This window comes from Narcine bancroftii, chromosome 6, assembly GCF_036971445.1.
Source record: "Narcine bancroftii isolate sNarBan1 chromosome 6, sNarBan1.hap1, whole genome shotgun sequence".
Classification (NCBI taxonomy): domain Eukaryota; kingdom Metazoa; phylum Chordata; class Chondrichthyes; order Torpediniformes; family Narcinidae; genus Narcine; species Narcine bancroftii.
In genome coordinates, this window is record NC_091474.1 from 92,838,618 (window position 1) to 92,853,013 (window position 14,396).

A 14,396-nucleotide genomic window follows, 5' to 3' on the forward strand; every position below is an offset into this window, starting at 1 on the left:
TCAAGGTCCAAGGAAGTTCTAGTTACATGATATCCCGATAAGGAAGATAATCCCATTAACGGATTTTCCGGCAAGAAAAATCAACATGGCCAATTCTACACTTTCAATTCATTGTCCTGCCATACAACTATTATATTGTATTACATGAATTCTACAATATATAAAATCACAAATTTTCTAACCAAATACCATGTGAACATGGAGTGAGACAGTTCAACTCAAACTATTTGATGCAAGTTATACGATGAACAATGTACATATGCACCGAAGTTCTCACACAGCAGCTAAAAGTACAAAAACAATTTTTAAAAACGTATGCTGTCAATTTGCTAGAATAACTTCCATTCTCTCCTTTCACAGCAGGTTCCCGAATCAAACTTGGCAAAACCTGTACTCAAAGAAAGTGCAACGATGCGTCAAAAAGTGACTTAACTGCCCTGATTGGCCTCCAATACCCATTGTAACAGGCCAGCATAGATAATTTGAACATAAAATGTTAAACTTAAACACCAATCAAACATGTAGCTCCTTTCGGCCAAGTCAATTTTGTTTTGCACCCCTTTAAAATCTCCAGAGTCCAACGTTCAAGAGACCAAAAACATTCCTAACAATCAGATGCCCAAATGACACACAGTGCTGCCAAACTGACTTCACACCAAACACCCAAATCTTTGCATCACCTCTCAAAACAAACACAAGAAAAACCAGATTGGACACGGGCTCACACAGAACGCGCATTGTACAGCGCACTGAAAGCCGCAGATTCAACCGCTTCGTGATCATCCGTGGAAGCGGGGGGAATCTTTGCAAAACAAATTATAACATCGAAAATAAAGCTGAACCGACAGAGGAGAGATTTTAACTTTTTTTGACCCACGACCGGTCGCAACTTAATTTCAAAGGCGGCTTTGGGGAGTAGCGAGAAGCCCCACATTCCCTGGCCTCCTTCTGCAATTCCCTGTAGACCGGAGAAGAAAGTGGGGGGAGGAAGAAGGGAGATATGGGGCGGGGGGGGTGGGAATAGGATAAAGTTGAGGGCTTTGCCCACCATTCCCTGCAATTTAAACTGTGAGTAGATGGAGTGGGGAGGGGAGAAGGGTGACCGCAGACAGAGGCCAGGGTGGAGGGGTAGAGGATAAAGTTGAGCACCTTACCCAGCCTTCGATTTTCTTTAAACCGTGAGTAAATGGTAGGGGGGGAAAGGGGGGGGGGAGAAAAAGAGAGGGGGGGGAAAAGAGAGGGGGGGGAAAGAGAGGGGGGGGAAAGAGAGGGGGGGGAAAGAGAGGGGGGGGAAAGAGAGGGGGGGAAAGAGAGGGGGGGAAAGAGAGGGGGGGAAAGAGAGGGGGGGGAAAGAGAGGGGGGGGAAAGAGAGGGGGGGGAAAGAGAGGGGGGGGAAAGAGAGGGGGGGAAAGAGAGGGGGGGGAAAGAGAGGGGGGGGAAAGAGAGGGGGGGGAAAGAGAGGGGGGGGAAAGAGAGGGGGGGGAAAGAGAGGGGGGGAAAGAGAGGGGGGGGAAAGAGAGGGGGGGGAAAGAGAGGGGGGGAAAGAGAGGGGGGGAGAGTGGGGGGGAGAGGGGAGGCCGCAGACAGAGGCCAGGGTGGAGGGGTAGAGGATAAAGTTGAGCACCTTACCCAGCCTTCGATTTTCTTTAAACCGTGAGTAAATGGTAGGGGGGGAAGAGAGGGGGGGGGGAAAGAGGGGGGAGAGGGGGGGAGGGGGGGAAGTGGGGGAGAGTGGGGGGAGAGGGGAGGCCGCAGGCGGGGGTGTGAGGGGTATAGGGTAAAGTTGAAGGCCTTCCCTTCTCTTTAAACTCCGAGTAGATGGGGAGGGGTGAAGGAGGCGGGGTTGTAAGAGGGAATAGGATCAAGTTGAGGGAGTAGATGTGATATGTTGAGAGGGGGGGGGAGAAATGGAGGAAGAATTCCCATCTTCACTCACCACAGTGGCGGCTTCCCCCTCCCCGCGGCGGCGGCGATCCTCTCCAGATCCGGTGAGAAGACGATCCCCTTGATTCGAGGCGTTAATTCCAACGTTAAAAGTCCACCCCCCCTCTCCCCGGTCCGCAATCACCGCCCGCCCCTGTCCCGCGCGCGCGCTCTCACGCTCTCTCGTCCCCTCTCGCGGATCCGGCCGCGCGCAAGCGCACGTCAGGGTGACGCCACCTCGAAGCGGAACGTGCCGGAAGCCGCCCGGCCGTGCGTCGAGAGACCTGGGCTTAACTGGCGGATGAAGACGATCGATGGATGGGTGGATGGCGGGCGGAGCAGTTCCCCAATCCTGCCGAGCCGATCCGGGGCGCAGGGATTTCAACCAGCCCGGCGACCGTGTGCACGTCGCATCAAAGCGGGCCGCCGGGAGTCACGTGACGCCCCCGCTCTGGTGAGGAGCTCCGCGAGCCGAGGGATGGCGGCGCCCGGGCTTGGTGAGGGGACTGGTCCTGGGTGGAGTTGGAAGTGGGAGGTGGAAGGGTGAGGGTGAGCAGCCTCGAGGCTGCAGGAGCATTAAACAGCGTGCACTGTGTGAGTGAGTGGGTGGACTGGTCAATATTAGGCGGGGAGGTTGGGAATGAAGAATCTCTTCTCTCCTGGGGAAAACACTGGATTCTGTTAAGTGGAAGAACACACAAATGCTGGAGAAACTCAGCATGTCAAACAGTGCCTTAATGTAGCAAAGGTGAAGATAAATCACTAATGTTTCAGGCTGGAGCCCTTCATCAAGGAGAAGGGGATTCTTCCTCTCTTTCCCCTCCCCATCTCCTCATCAACATCAGAGACTGGATGCAGACTGAGAGATCGCTTCGGTGAGGAATACCAAAGCCTGCCAGCATTCTGATTGTAGTCCAAACACAGAAATATTGAAAGAGCTTAGCCTGTTTCTGGAGTCCATAGGAGGTATAGCACTGACGTTTTAGGGCTGAGCTCTTCTTCAAGGAATAAACAGAGAACAGGAAGGCTCAGAATTTATACAAAGCTGATCCCCTGCAATAGCGTGGATATCCCAGTGGCCCACCCATTTCAATTCCCCGTCCCATTCCCTTTGCTGATCTGACTCCATGGTCTCGTGCACTGCCAGTCTGAGACCACTTGCAAATTGGAAGAGCAGCACCTCATCTTCCATCTGGACACCCTCCAACTGGATGCATGGCATTAACATTGACCTCTCAGGTTTCTGTTAGCCCCCCCCCACCCCCGGCCAAGCTTTCCATCTGCCTCCTTACAGCATAGTAACAGGCCCTTCTGGCCCATGAGCTTGTACTATCCAATTCTACATAATTAACTTGAAACCCCTGTACATTTTTGGGAGGAGCGGCATGAGGAGAAGATACAAACTCCTTGCAAACAGTGCTGGGTTTGAACCTGGGTTGCTGGCTCTGTAATGGTGCTGCAGAAACCACTGACTACGCTAATGTGCTGTCTTTCCTTGTGATCTCTTTCTCCCTTTCTTTCTTTCTTCCCTTTTTCCTCTTGTTTTTTTTATTTTACTGGTCTGAAAGATGTACAACATCTTGACTCATGTGTGAACAACCAAAATTCGAAATCTCCATTTCCTTATGTGAGTTTAGACAGCATACCAGAAGTACAGTAATTAAAGTGGTGTGATTTGAAATGAGCATCATTATAACATGCTATTCATTCACCTGTGGTTCATGAAAATTCTGGAAAATTTACTAGAGGTAAACTATCAAAATGGGAATGGCACCCTCATTGTTGTTCTGACCTTTTTACACAGCATGCATTCTGGGAAAATGGCCATAATTTTCTGGAATATATATAAATATTTTTCTCAATTTATTTATTTATTTATTTATCTTTTCAATCTTCTTCAGCATGATGCTGAAACAAGCCATGAAAGACCTCAACAATGAAGACGCTGTTTACATCTGGTACTGCACGGATGGCAGTCTCTTCAACCTGAGGTGCCTGCAAGCTCACACCAAGACACAAGAGCAACTTGTCCGTGAACTACTCTTTGCAGACGATGCCGCTTTAGTTGCCCATTTGAGTCAGCTCTTCAGCGCTTGACGTCCTGTTTTGCGGAAACTGCCAAAATGTTTGGCCTGGAAGTCAGCCTGAAGAAAACTGAGGTCCTCCATCAGCCAGCTCGGGCACACAAAACACAAAATTCAAAACGGTCAACCAGTTTACTTATTTCGGCTGCACCATTTCATCGGATGCAAGGATCAACAATGAGATAGACAACAGACTCGCCAAGGCAAATAGCGCCTTTGGAAGACTACACAAAAGAGTCTGGAAAAGCCATACCCACACTCCTGTTCGGCTCCGAATCATGGGACCTCTACCAGCATCACCTACGGCTCCTAGAATGCTTCCACCAGCGTTGTCTCCGCTTCATCCTCAACATTCATTGGAGCGATTTCATCACCAACATCGAAGTACTCGAGATGGCAGAGGCCGACAGCATCGAATCCACGCTGCTGAAGATCCAACTGCGCTGGGTAGGTCACGTCTCCAGAATGGAGGACCATCGCCTTCCCAAGATCGTGTTATATGGCGAGCTCTCCACTGGCCACCGAGACAGAGGTGCACCAAAGAAGAGGTACAAGGACTGCCTAAAGAAATCTCTTGGTGCCTGCCATATTGACCACCGCCAGTGGGCTGATATCGCCTCAAACCGTGCATCTTGGCACCTTACAGTTCGGCAGGCAGCAACCTCCTTTGAAGAAGACTGCAGAGCCCACCTCACTGATAAAAGACAAAGGAGGAAAAACCCAATACCCAACCCCAACCAACCAGTTTTCCCTTGCAACCGCTGCAACCGTGTCTGCCTGTCCCGCATCGGACTTGTCAGCCACAAACGAGCCTGCAGCTGACGTGGACATTACCCCTCCATAAATCTTCGTCCGCGAAGCCAAGCCAAAGAAAGATATATATATATATATATATAAATATAAACATATCTGACTTCTTTCCTCTGCTCCCACAGAACCCCAAACAACCCTCTCCCAGTCAATTCTTCCCTCCTGTCCTTCCATCCATTTCCAATGAACACATTTTGTCTGTTGGTCTGTGCTCCTGCCCATTTTTCCCTCCCCAGACTTTTAATTCAGATGCCTGCCTGCCAAAGGAACTTATCACACTAATCATCTGAGAGTCTCATGGAACAAAATGTAGTTATTTGTATATGTGAATACTTATCTTGCATATGTATTGTTTGTGTGCCTGTGTGTTTCAAATTTCATATTTATTGTCAGAGCATATACATGACATCACATACAATCCTGACATTTTTTTTCTGTGGGCAAAGCAGAATTGCCACTTCTTGATAGTGCAAAAAAAAAACTGTACACAGCTTATACATGTAAGCAAATAACTGGAAACCAATAACAAATGTAAAAAAATATGTGCAATACAGAAATCAATACTGCACAAAAGTCCCTGATTGAGTTTGTTGTTGAGGAATCTGATGGTGGAGGGGTGACAGCTGTTCCTGAACTTGGTGGTGCGAGTCTTGTGGCACTTATACCTCTCCTGATGGTAGCAGCAAGAACAGAGCATGTGCCGACTGGTGTGGATCCTTGATGATTGCTGTTGCTCTCTGATGGCAGTGTTCACTGTAGATTTTCAAGGGAGTGGGGAGGGTTTTATCTGATGTCCTGGGCTGTATCCATTACCTTTTGGAGGACTTTATGCTGGGGGGGAGGTATTGGACTCCAGTAACTTCTATTACTGATCTATCAGACCGTGATGCAGTCAGTCAGTATACTTTTCACCACACATCTGTAGAAATTTACCAGGGTTTCTGGTGTCATACCAAATCTCCACAAACTCCTTAGGAAGTAGAGGTGCTGACGTGCTTTCTTCATGATGCCATTAGTATGTTGGGTCTATTACGAGCTCCCATTTAATTTAGTGTGAATATCGCTTTAAGGGACGAGTGCAGACTGCAACCATTCACAGCTGTGGAGAGACTGGGTGGCAACCAAATTTGCCACTTTGAAGAGGAGAAAGAATTTTTTTTTTCCAGGGACACAGGTGGTGAGAGAGTCATTTGTGAGGAACACTGAAGGAACAGCAATTTTGACCATCAAACATGGAGCAGGAATGACTCTGTTTGATAATGGACAGTTGGGCTGATTCTCTCTGTCAGGGGAATTATTGAACCTCACTGTGAGCAAAGGAAAGGTCATTTTCATTGACCTGTACGTGAGTTTTGGAAGCATCATGGAAGTCACACATTTTTTTCCTCTTTGCAAGGAAAAGGAGAGTTGTAACAATTGTTCATACAAAAGAAAATTTCTCTGGAAGAACCTTGACCAGGATTCGTGAGTTTTTGTCACTCAATCTCTCCCATCTCCTTCGTGATTACTTCTGTGCATCAATTAAAAGTCTGTGTTTCGGCAATTGATTTCTCAGACTGAACTTTGGAATGGCTTTCCAGAATTGTGTCAAAGCTGTAATGGTTTGGGTATCTCTCTCACACACACAGACACATGTACATACGTTTGTGCATAGTTGTGTTTGTTTTGACTAATGGGGTATATTATTAATAGTTAATAATAAATATGATGTTTTGAAAGAAAAACACTACCTTAGTGAATTTCCATTGCTGCTGGTCTGCAACGTCACAGATCTAGGAAAGATTCTCCGAGATGGTGACTCCCAGGAAGTTAAATTTTCTCTTTGCACCGAGGTCTGGAAAATGCTGTTTCATTGATTGTTGACAACAAACTTGACTTAAATTGGAAACAGCTTGAATATCCTTTGTGTGTGTGAGACTGTGACAGGATTATGAAAAGATTAATTCCTGTAATGGTGCTTTCCAGAGTTGCTAGGAAAGGTCGAGTTTGCAAGTCATTGAACTGGTGAGGTGTTTTTGATGAAAATATTTTAAAAGTCAATTTGATTAATTAAAAAAAAAATTAGACATACAGCATGGTAACATACCATTTTGGCCCACAAGCCCAATTTACACTCTGGAGCCTCTGGGGAAAACCCACACAAACATAGGGAGAATGTACAGACACCGCAAGATTTGAACCCTGTTACCAATTGCTGGCACTATAAAGGTGTTGCGCCAACCATGCCACCCTAGGTATGACCAAGCCTGTACAAATTTCTGCTAGCTCTGATCAACTGAATATGTTTAAGAAATGCATTTATGGACTCCAGTAACTTCTATTACTGATCTATGATATCTCGACAACTCTCACAAATAAAATCTGGCACATAATGACTGCAGTTTACTGAGAGAATTTAATTATCATCAAGAGAGGGATCTTGGATAGAGATAACTTTTTCTACTTTGCAAGTCCATCACCACTGATTATATCTGATGAATGATTTTATGATCCCATTACTTTAATGGAAACATCTTTGTATTTCCTGATAATTGTGACCTCATTGTAAAGAGCACAGACTTCATGAAATACTTTCTGGAGAGAAGCTCCACACTACAGGTGTAAATAGTGACCTTCAGATTACTGAAATATAATGTTGTGAAATTTCTTTCAGCAATGCTTCATTGGGCAAGGATTTTCTTGTTTGGAACTTAAGCTGTGTCTTTTTATGATGGTTTGGTGGGTTTCAAGATTCTCCTGAAGCACTGAACCTTCCTGCTATTTCTTGTTCCTTTGCATATGTGAGTGTTGTCTCCTTCCTTGGAACTTGTTCCCTCCATGGTATCCTTTGCTTTTCCTCTGTGTGGAGTCTGCATTTAAAGTCTGATGTCTTTCTCTGATTGCTGTGTAGCCATGTTTCACTAGCTGTGCTAAATTGTTTGAGGTCCTGTCAAGAATAAATTGTTTGAGGTCCTGTACCTCTCTCTGGCACTAAGCTATGCTCACTGCTTCACACTGAACTTGACCAATTGGGAAACCAATTGTGCATTAATGCTAAAGGAAGCGATGTTTACCATGTCAAAATTAAGTGTCATTTAGTTCAAGGAGTACTGTAGTGGGATGTGAGTGGGAAGGGAAGGTTGAGAACCACTGCTCAAGACCCAATTGATACTGAAATATTTTGCTTGAGAAAAATTGTCATTGGCCCATTTCCTTTGGAGTCATGAAACCGTCCACATAACAGGTCAATTAGGTATGATTAAAACAATGGATTTCAAACTTTTTCTTTCCACTCACATTATCAATCCCTTACTAATCACAGAGCACCTATGGCATGGGGATTACTTAAAGGGGTATGGGAGTGGAAAGAAAGATTGGAAACCACTGAGTTGGAGGAATAGTCGTCTTGGAATGATGTGACAGATGGAACCAGATCTTACAGCACAACTAAGCCATGTGAACTCACCACACGTTGTGTGTGATTGTGTTGTGGTTGCATTTACTTGCCCTATTTTCCTCCAAGCTCCCCAAAGAACCAAATGGACTTGTTATAGACTGTATTTTATACCATCAAGAGTTGATTCCTGCTTTTCCTTCTTTAGGTAACAGGTGGAATCAGAAGGGTTAAAGGTCCAAGGATATTATATGTACTCTTCCCAAATGATCTTGCCTTCATTTTTCTCTGCAAATTTTGGACTTCACTCAAGTGAGATTAACGTGAACGCCAAGGAAATTATAAATAAACTATCAAGTTCTGGTGAGGTAGAGATACAATGTAGGTGGTATATGCTACTCAACCGCGGTAACAGATCTTCATTAATTTTTGAGTTTCAAAACTTTGCTGCTGTTATGTTAACATAAATTAAGCCTGCTGCAAGAAGCTATGGTTGGTACTTAATAACATCAGGTCTTAGCTGTGTTACGTGCCACTCTAAAGGGAACAATGAGTAATTTGAATTTTGCGACATTTAATGTTAAAGGGCTTAATCATCAGATAAAACAGAAATGAGTACTGGATTATATTAAGAAACTGAAGGTGGATATTGCATTTTTACAAGAGACAAATTTGACCAAGAAAGAACATTTGAAACTGAAATGGGATTGGGTAGGTCATGTGATAGCATCATCTTTTAATTCCAAGGATAGAAGGGTAGCAATTTTGATACATAAAAAAGTGCCTTTTATTTTGAATCTTTTTCTGCCAATACAGGTAGAGTGTTGAAGGTTAATTGTAAAATTTTTTCAGAAGCTTGGACTCTTATGAATGTGTACGCACCAAATGAAGATGACATAGAATTTGTTACAGATACATATTTTGAATCTGAATCAATCGAATGAGAATATTTTGGTAGGAGGGGATTTCAGTTGTTGTTTGGGTCCATTATTGGATAAATCTCCAAAAACTGTGAAAAAAACTAAGATGGCTAAAAGAATAACTGAGTTGATGAAAGATTTAAATTTAGTGGAAATGTGGAGATGGTTAAATCCGATGGAAAAAGAATTTTCATTCCATTCTGTCCGTCATGATTCCTTTTCTAGAATTGACTTATTTTTGGTATCGACACAATTGCAATGTATAGTCATGCTGAATATAAGAGTAGGATTCTGTCTGATCATTCGTTATTATTAATTTCATGCATTGGTCTTGAGGTGTTAGTAACTACTTACCGTTGGAGATTTAATGAAATGTTATTAAAGAATCCTGAATTCATTGAACATGTTAGAAATCAGATTATTTTTTTCTTGAAAACAAATGAAGGTTCAGTAGAGAATAAATTTATTTTATGGGATGCTTTAAAGGAGTACTTAAGGGGTCAGATTATTCACTGTTTCCGCTCCGTATATGATTATATGGTTATATAGTGAGAGTAAAGAAACAGTATTTGGCAGAAAGTCAGAATTTAGAGAGAAATAGCGGTGTTAGAGAAGAAATTTCAGAAGAGTTTGACTGAAGATATTAAGGTACAATTATTTAAATTGAAAATCCATTATAAATCTTTGCAAATCTATAAGTATGAGAAGATGATTCAAAGATCGAAACAACATTATTATGAGTTAGGTGAGAGGGACCATAAGGTTCTAGCTTGTCAGTTGAAGACTTAACAAGTGTCCAGGATGATCAATGCAGTCGGGGAAACTCAATGATAACATACAAGCACCAGGAAATTAATGATGAATTTCATACAATTTACCGGGAATTATACACATCTGGGGGGGATTCAGGATGTTGAACAGAATGTATCTTTTTTGGCTAATTTAAATTTACCTTTGTTAAATGAAAAAGTTATCAAGGAATTAGACGGTTCATTTACTGATTTAGAGCTTAAGGAGGCATTGCAATCTATGCCTCATGGGAAGTCTCCAGGAGAAGATGGATTTACAATGGAGTTCTATGAAGAATTTTATGACTTGATACTTCCTGTATGTACAGAAGTAGTTAAGCAAGCAACAGAAACGGGTTTATTTTCAGAGTCATTTTCAAGGGCGTTAATAACAGTCATTCCAAAGAAGGACAAAGATTCATGAAAAGTGGATTCATATAGACTGATATCTTTATTGAATGTGGATTATAAGCTTGTAGCAAAGGTATTAGTGAGCAGATTGGCTAATGTTCTACCACAATTAGTACATGTGGATCAAGCAGGTTTTATTAAGAATAAATATTCAGCTGATAATATTACTAAATTGATTACAATAATTAAAGCTTCAAGACGGCAACTCAACCAACCAATGATAGTACCACTAGATGCGGAAAAAGCTTTGGACCGTGTTGAATGGAATTTTTTATTTATGAAAGATTTAAATTTGGACCACTCTTTATTGGTGGGTGAAGGCATTATATACCAACCCTTCTGCCCAGGGTTGAATGGACAGGTTTCATCTGCATTTAATTTGTCTAGATCAACCAGACAGGGCTGTCCATTATCACCAGCCTTATTTGCATTAGTTATAGAACCATTGGCTCAAATGATAAGACAGGATATTAATAAGGGAATTAAAATAGGTGAACAAGAGTATAAAATTAATTTGTTCGCAGATGATGTTAATATATTTATCTCATCCTAGAAATTCTTTAGAGCCATTAGAAAATTTGCTGAATTAATATGGAGTAATTTTGGGTTATAAGGTTTAAATAGATGGAAAGATTTGCCTTTAACCTTGATTGGAAGAGTAAATTGTATCAAAATGAATATATATTCTCGTGTTCAATATTTATTTGAGTCTATTCCGTGCGCTATACCAAGGATATTTTTAAAGAAATTAAATAATGAAATTCATTTGTTTTTATGGAAAAGTAAGTTGTCGAGAGTTTCCCTGCAGAAGTTGATATGGAGGTATGACTTAGGTGGACTCCACATTTTCAGAATTATTATGAAGCAGCATAATTAAAATTTATCAATAGGAGTTTGATATTGATCAATCCCCAGTATGGGCGAAGGTGGAGTTGGATCAGATAGCTCAGAATAAAGTACATAATTTTATATATAAATGGAATCCTTTTTTGCAAAGATATAAACTGCCGGTATTAAGACATTTAATGGATATCTGGTGAGGAGGACTTTGCCGTCTGAGCTGCGCAGCGGGCTTTGGACTTGGGGTGAGGGGCCGTACACAGCGTTTAGAGCCTCGTAGAAACCCCTGAAGTCGCCAATGTCTGCGCTGAGCTGGGTTCGTTTGGCGAGGCTAGTCCACCACTCATTTTGGATCTCCCGGAGTTTGCGCTGAAGATGGCTGCATGCGCGACGGAAGGCTTGTTTCTTCTGGACAGGACGGCTTTGTAAGGTGAGCCTGGTGGGCAGCTCGCTTCTTTGCCAGCAGCTCCTGGATTTCCTGGCTGTTTTCGTCAAACCAGTCCTTGTTTTTCCTGGAGGAGAAGCCCAGTACCTCTTCAGTGGATTGCAGTATGGTAGTCTTCAACTGATCCCAGAGGGTTTCAGGGGACGGGTCCGTGAGGCAGGTTGCAACGTCGAGCTTTGCTTTGAGGTTTGCCTGGAAGTTTCCTCTCGCTTCGTCTGACTGCAGGTTTCCAACATTGAACCTCTTTCTGGGGGCTTTATTGTTCCTGGGCTTTGGCTTGAAGTGAAGGTTGAGCTTGCAGCGAACCAGCCGGTGGTCAGTGTGGCATTCCGCGCTAGGCATGACCCTGGTGTGGAGCACATCTTGTTTGTCACTTTCTCGCACCAGGATGTAGTCCAGGAGGTGCCAGTGTTTGGATCGGGGATGCATCCAGGTGGTCTTAAGGCTGTCCCTCTGCTGAAAAAGGGTGTTTGTAATGACAAGTCGCTGTTCTGCGCAGAGCTCCAACAGGAGACGCCCATTGTCGTTGCACTTGCCGACGCCATGCTTGCCCAGGATTCCTGGCCAGGTTTCTGAGTCTTTGCCGACACGAGCGTTGAAGTCGCCCAGGATGACAACCTTTTCGGCTGTAGGGGTACGTTGGATGAGGTTGCGCAGGTCGGTGTAGAACTTATTCTTTTCTGCTGGTTCTGCCTGGAGGGTTGGAGCATAGACACTGATGAGGGTGATGTGACGCTTGTTTTGAAGTGGGAGTCGCATGGACATGATTCGGTCCGAGAGGCCTGTCGGAAGGTTTTCGACATCCAGCTGCGCTGGATGGGTCACGTCTCCAGAATGGAGGACCATCGCCTTCCCAAGATCGTGTTATATGGCGAGCTCTCCACTGGCCACCGTGACAGAGGTGCACCAAAGAAAAGGTACAAGGACTGCCTAAAGAAATCTCTTGGTGCCTGCCACATTGACCACCGCCAGTGGGCTGATAACGCCTCAAACCGTGCATCTTGGCGCCTCACAGTTTGGCGGGCAGCAACCTCCTTTGAAGAAGACCGCAGAGCCCACCTCACTGACAAAAGGCAAAGGAGGAAAAACCCAACACCCAACCCCAACCAACCAATTTTCCCTTGCAACCGCTGCAATCGTGTCTGCCTGTCCCGCATCGGACTTGTCAGCCACAAACGAGCCTGCAGCTGACGTGGACTTTTTACCCCCTCCATAAATCTTCGTCCGCGAAGCCAAGCCAAAGCAATGGATATCTGGTATAAACTGGACCAGATTATAGAAACTGAATGTAAAATTTCAGCTAAGATACCATTATATCAGAATAAAATAATTCCTTTTTCACTTAATAACCCCTATCTGAAAGATTAGGAAATGAAAGGTGTGAAGTTGGTGGAAGATTGTTTTGAAGCAGCTATGTTTCTTTCTTTTATTAGACTTAGAGAGAAATTTGGGATATTACTGAATTCTTTATTTGCTTATTATCAGGTTCAAGATTTATTGTTAGAAAATTTTGGATAAGATTTGGTGTTACCTAGTCAAGCTAAATTTGAGATATTAATTGCTGATAAGGGAAAGAAAGGGTTTATTTCTGAAATGTATGCATTATTACAGGAAAAGATGACTACGGTTGATGTATACAAAATGAAAGACAAATGGGAGAAGGACTTATCTATTACATTATCTTGGGAGGAATGATCAAATATGTGTGTTGATAGTGTTACGAAATTAATTAATGTGAGATATAGTTTGGTTAATTAAAATTTTTTACATCAGTTGTATTTAACTCCTGAGAAGTTGAAAAAATATCATTTTAGTTCTTTGGATTTATGCTTTCGATGTGGAGAACAGACAGGAACTTCCTTATATTCAGTATGGGCATGTATAAAAGTTAGACCTTTTTGGGCAAAAATTTTGGAAGATTTATTTAAGATGGATTTGCAACTTGATCCATTAGTATTAATGTATTATACTAATACATTAATGACAGGTTTGCGATTGGATAAATCACAGACTGCATTTATACGATTAGGACTGGTGGTAGCTGGAAAATGTATAGCTGTTGAACTGAATATACAACGATGGCACAATGATTTACAATTGTGTCTTTAGAGAAGAGAACTTGTAATTTGCGAAATAATTATCCTTTTTGTTAAAATGTGGACTTAATATTTGAAATGTATGGGTTTGGATATAAAGTGATTTTTTTTTTCATGATGTAAAGGGTTGGCACGTCAAGCAGCAACTATTAAATATCCAATATAATTATGTTTTGCTCCAAAATGGGGGAGTGGGTGGTAGGGATTTCGTTTTTTTTTTGTTTAGTTTGTTGTTTTTTTGTAGAAAAAATTAAAAAAAACATCAGGTAATTTTAAAGCTAGGTTTATGTTCCTGCAATTCCCTTTAAACTGCTCCTGTTCCAGGCTGAAAAGATTGAAGTTGAATTTCATTCTTCCAAATTACAAATTGTTTCTAATGTCTTTAAATGTTTTTAATTTAAAAAGAGGAACTGCATTTTGTTTGTTTCCTCTTCAAATCCTATCTTTCCTTTATTTTTTATCTACTGTGACTAATTTATTCCATTTAATTTTGCAACTGTTTCTTTCCCTATTAATATCTCTGCTTAAGAAGAAAGATTTCAAATTCTATTCTCACTCAGGCAGCATATGGTCAAAGATATTACACCGTTATCAGCTCACACTAAAGTAGTGCAAATTATTTTTAGAATGAAGGGCGAGGAAGAAACATTGCGTATGTGATGCAGATCAAAATGCCCCCAAACCAGGTTGCTTTGGCAGAGCATTG

The 14,396-nt window shown here is 42.6% G+C and overlaps 2 protein-coding genes across 6 annotated transcripts in view; one reads left to right on the forward strand and one right to left on the reverse strand.

The window, feature by feature from the left end:
- Positions 1 to 2,360, reverse strand: part of bmpr1aa (bone morphogenetic protein receptor, type IAa) — a 146,511-nt gene extending 144,151 nt beyond the window's left edge. For 2 of the 4 annotated variants that reach the window (XM_069885749.1, XM_069885750.1), the window contains exon 1: positions 1,937 to 2,360. The gene's annotated coding sequence lies outside the window, so the exon portion shown is untranslated. Of the gene's footprint in view, positions 1 to 1,154; positions 1,194 to 1,936 lie in introns of those variants that run through there. The other 2 variants (XM_069885754.1, XM_069885751.1) reach the window with 2 other exon arrangements.
- The window catches only part of LOC138736366 (uncharacterized), a 74,431-nt gene continuing 61,865 nt past the window's right edge, over positions 1,831 to 14,396 (forward strand). Inside the window, exon 1 of one of the 2 annotated variants that reach the window (XM_069885755.1) lies at positions 1,831 to 2,377. In XM_069885755.1, the coding sequence (XP_069741856.1) occupies positions 1,886 to 2,377 (492 nt within the window). In that variant the 5' untranslated portion in view covers positions 1,831 to 1,885. The remainder of the gene's footprint in view (positions 2,378 to 14,396) is intronic. The other variant, XM_069885756.1, reaches the window with a different exon arrangement.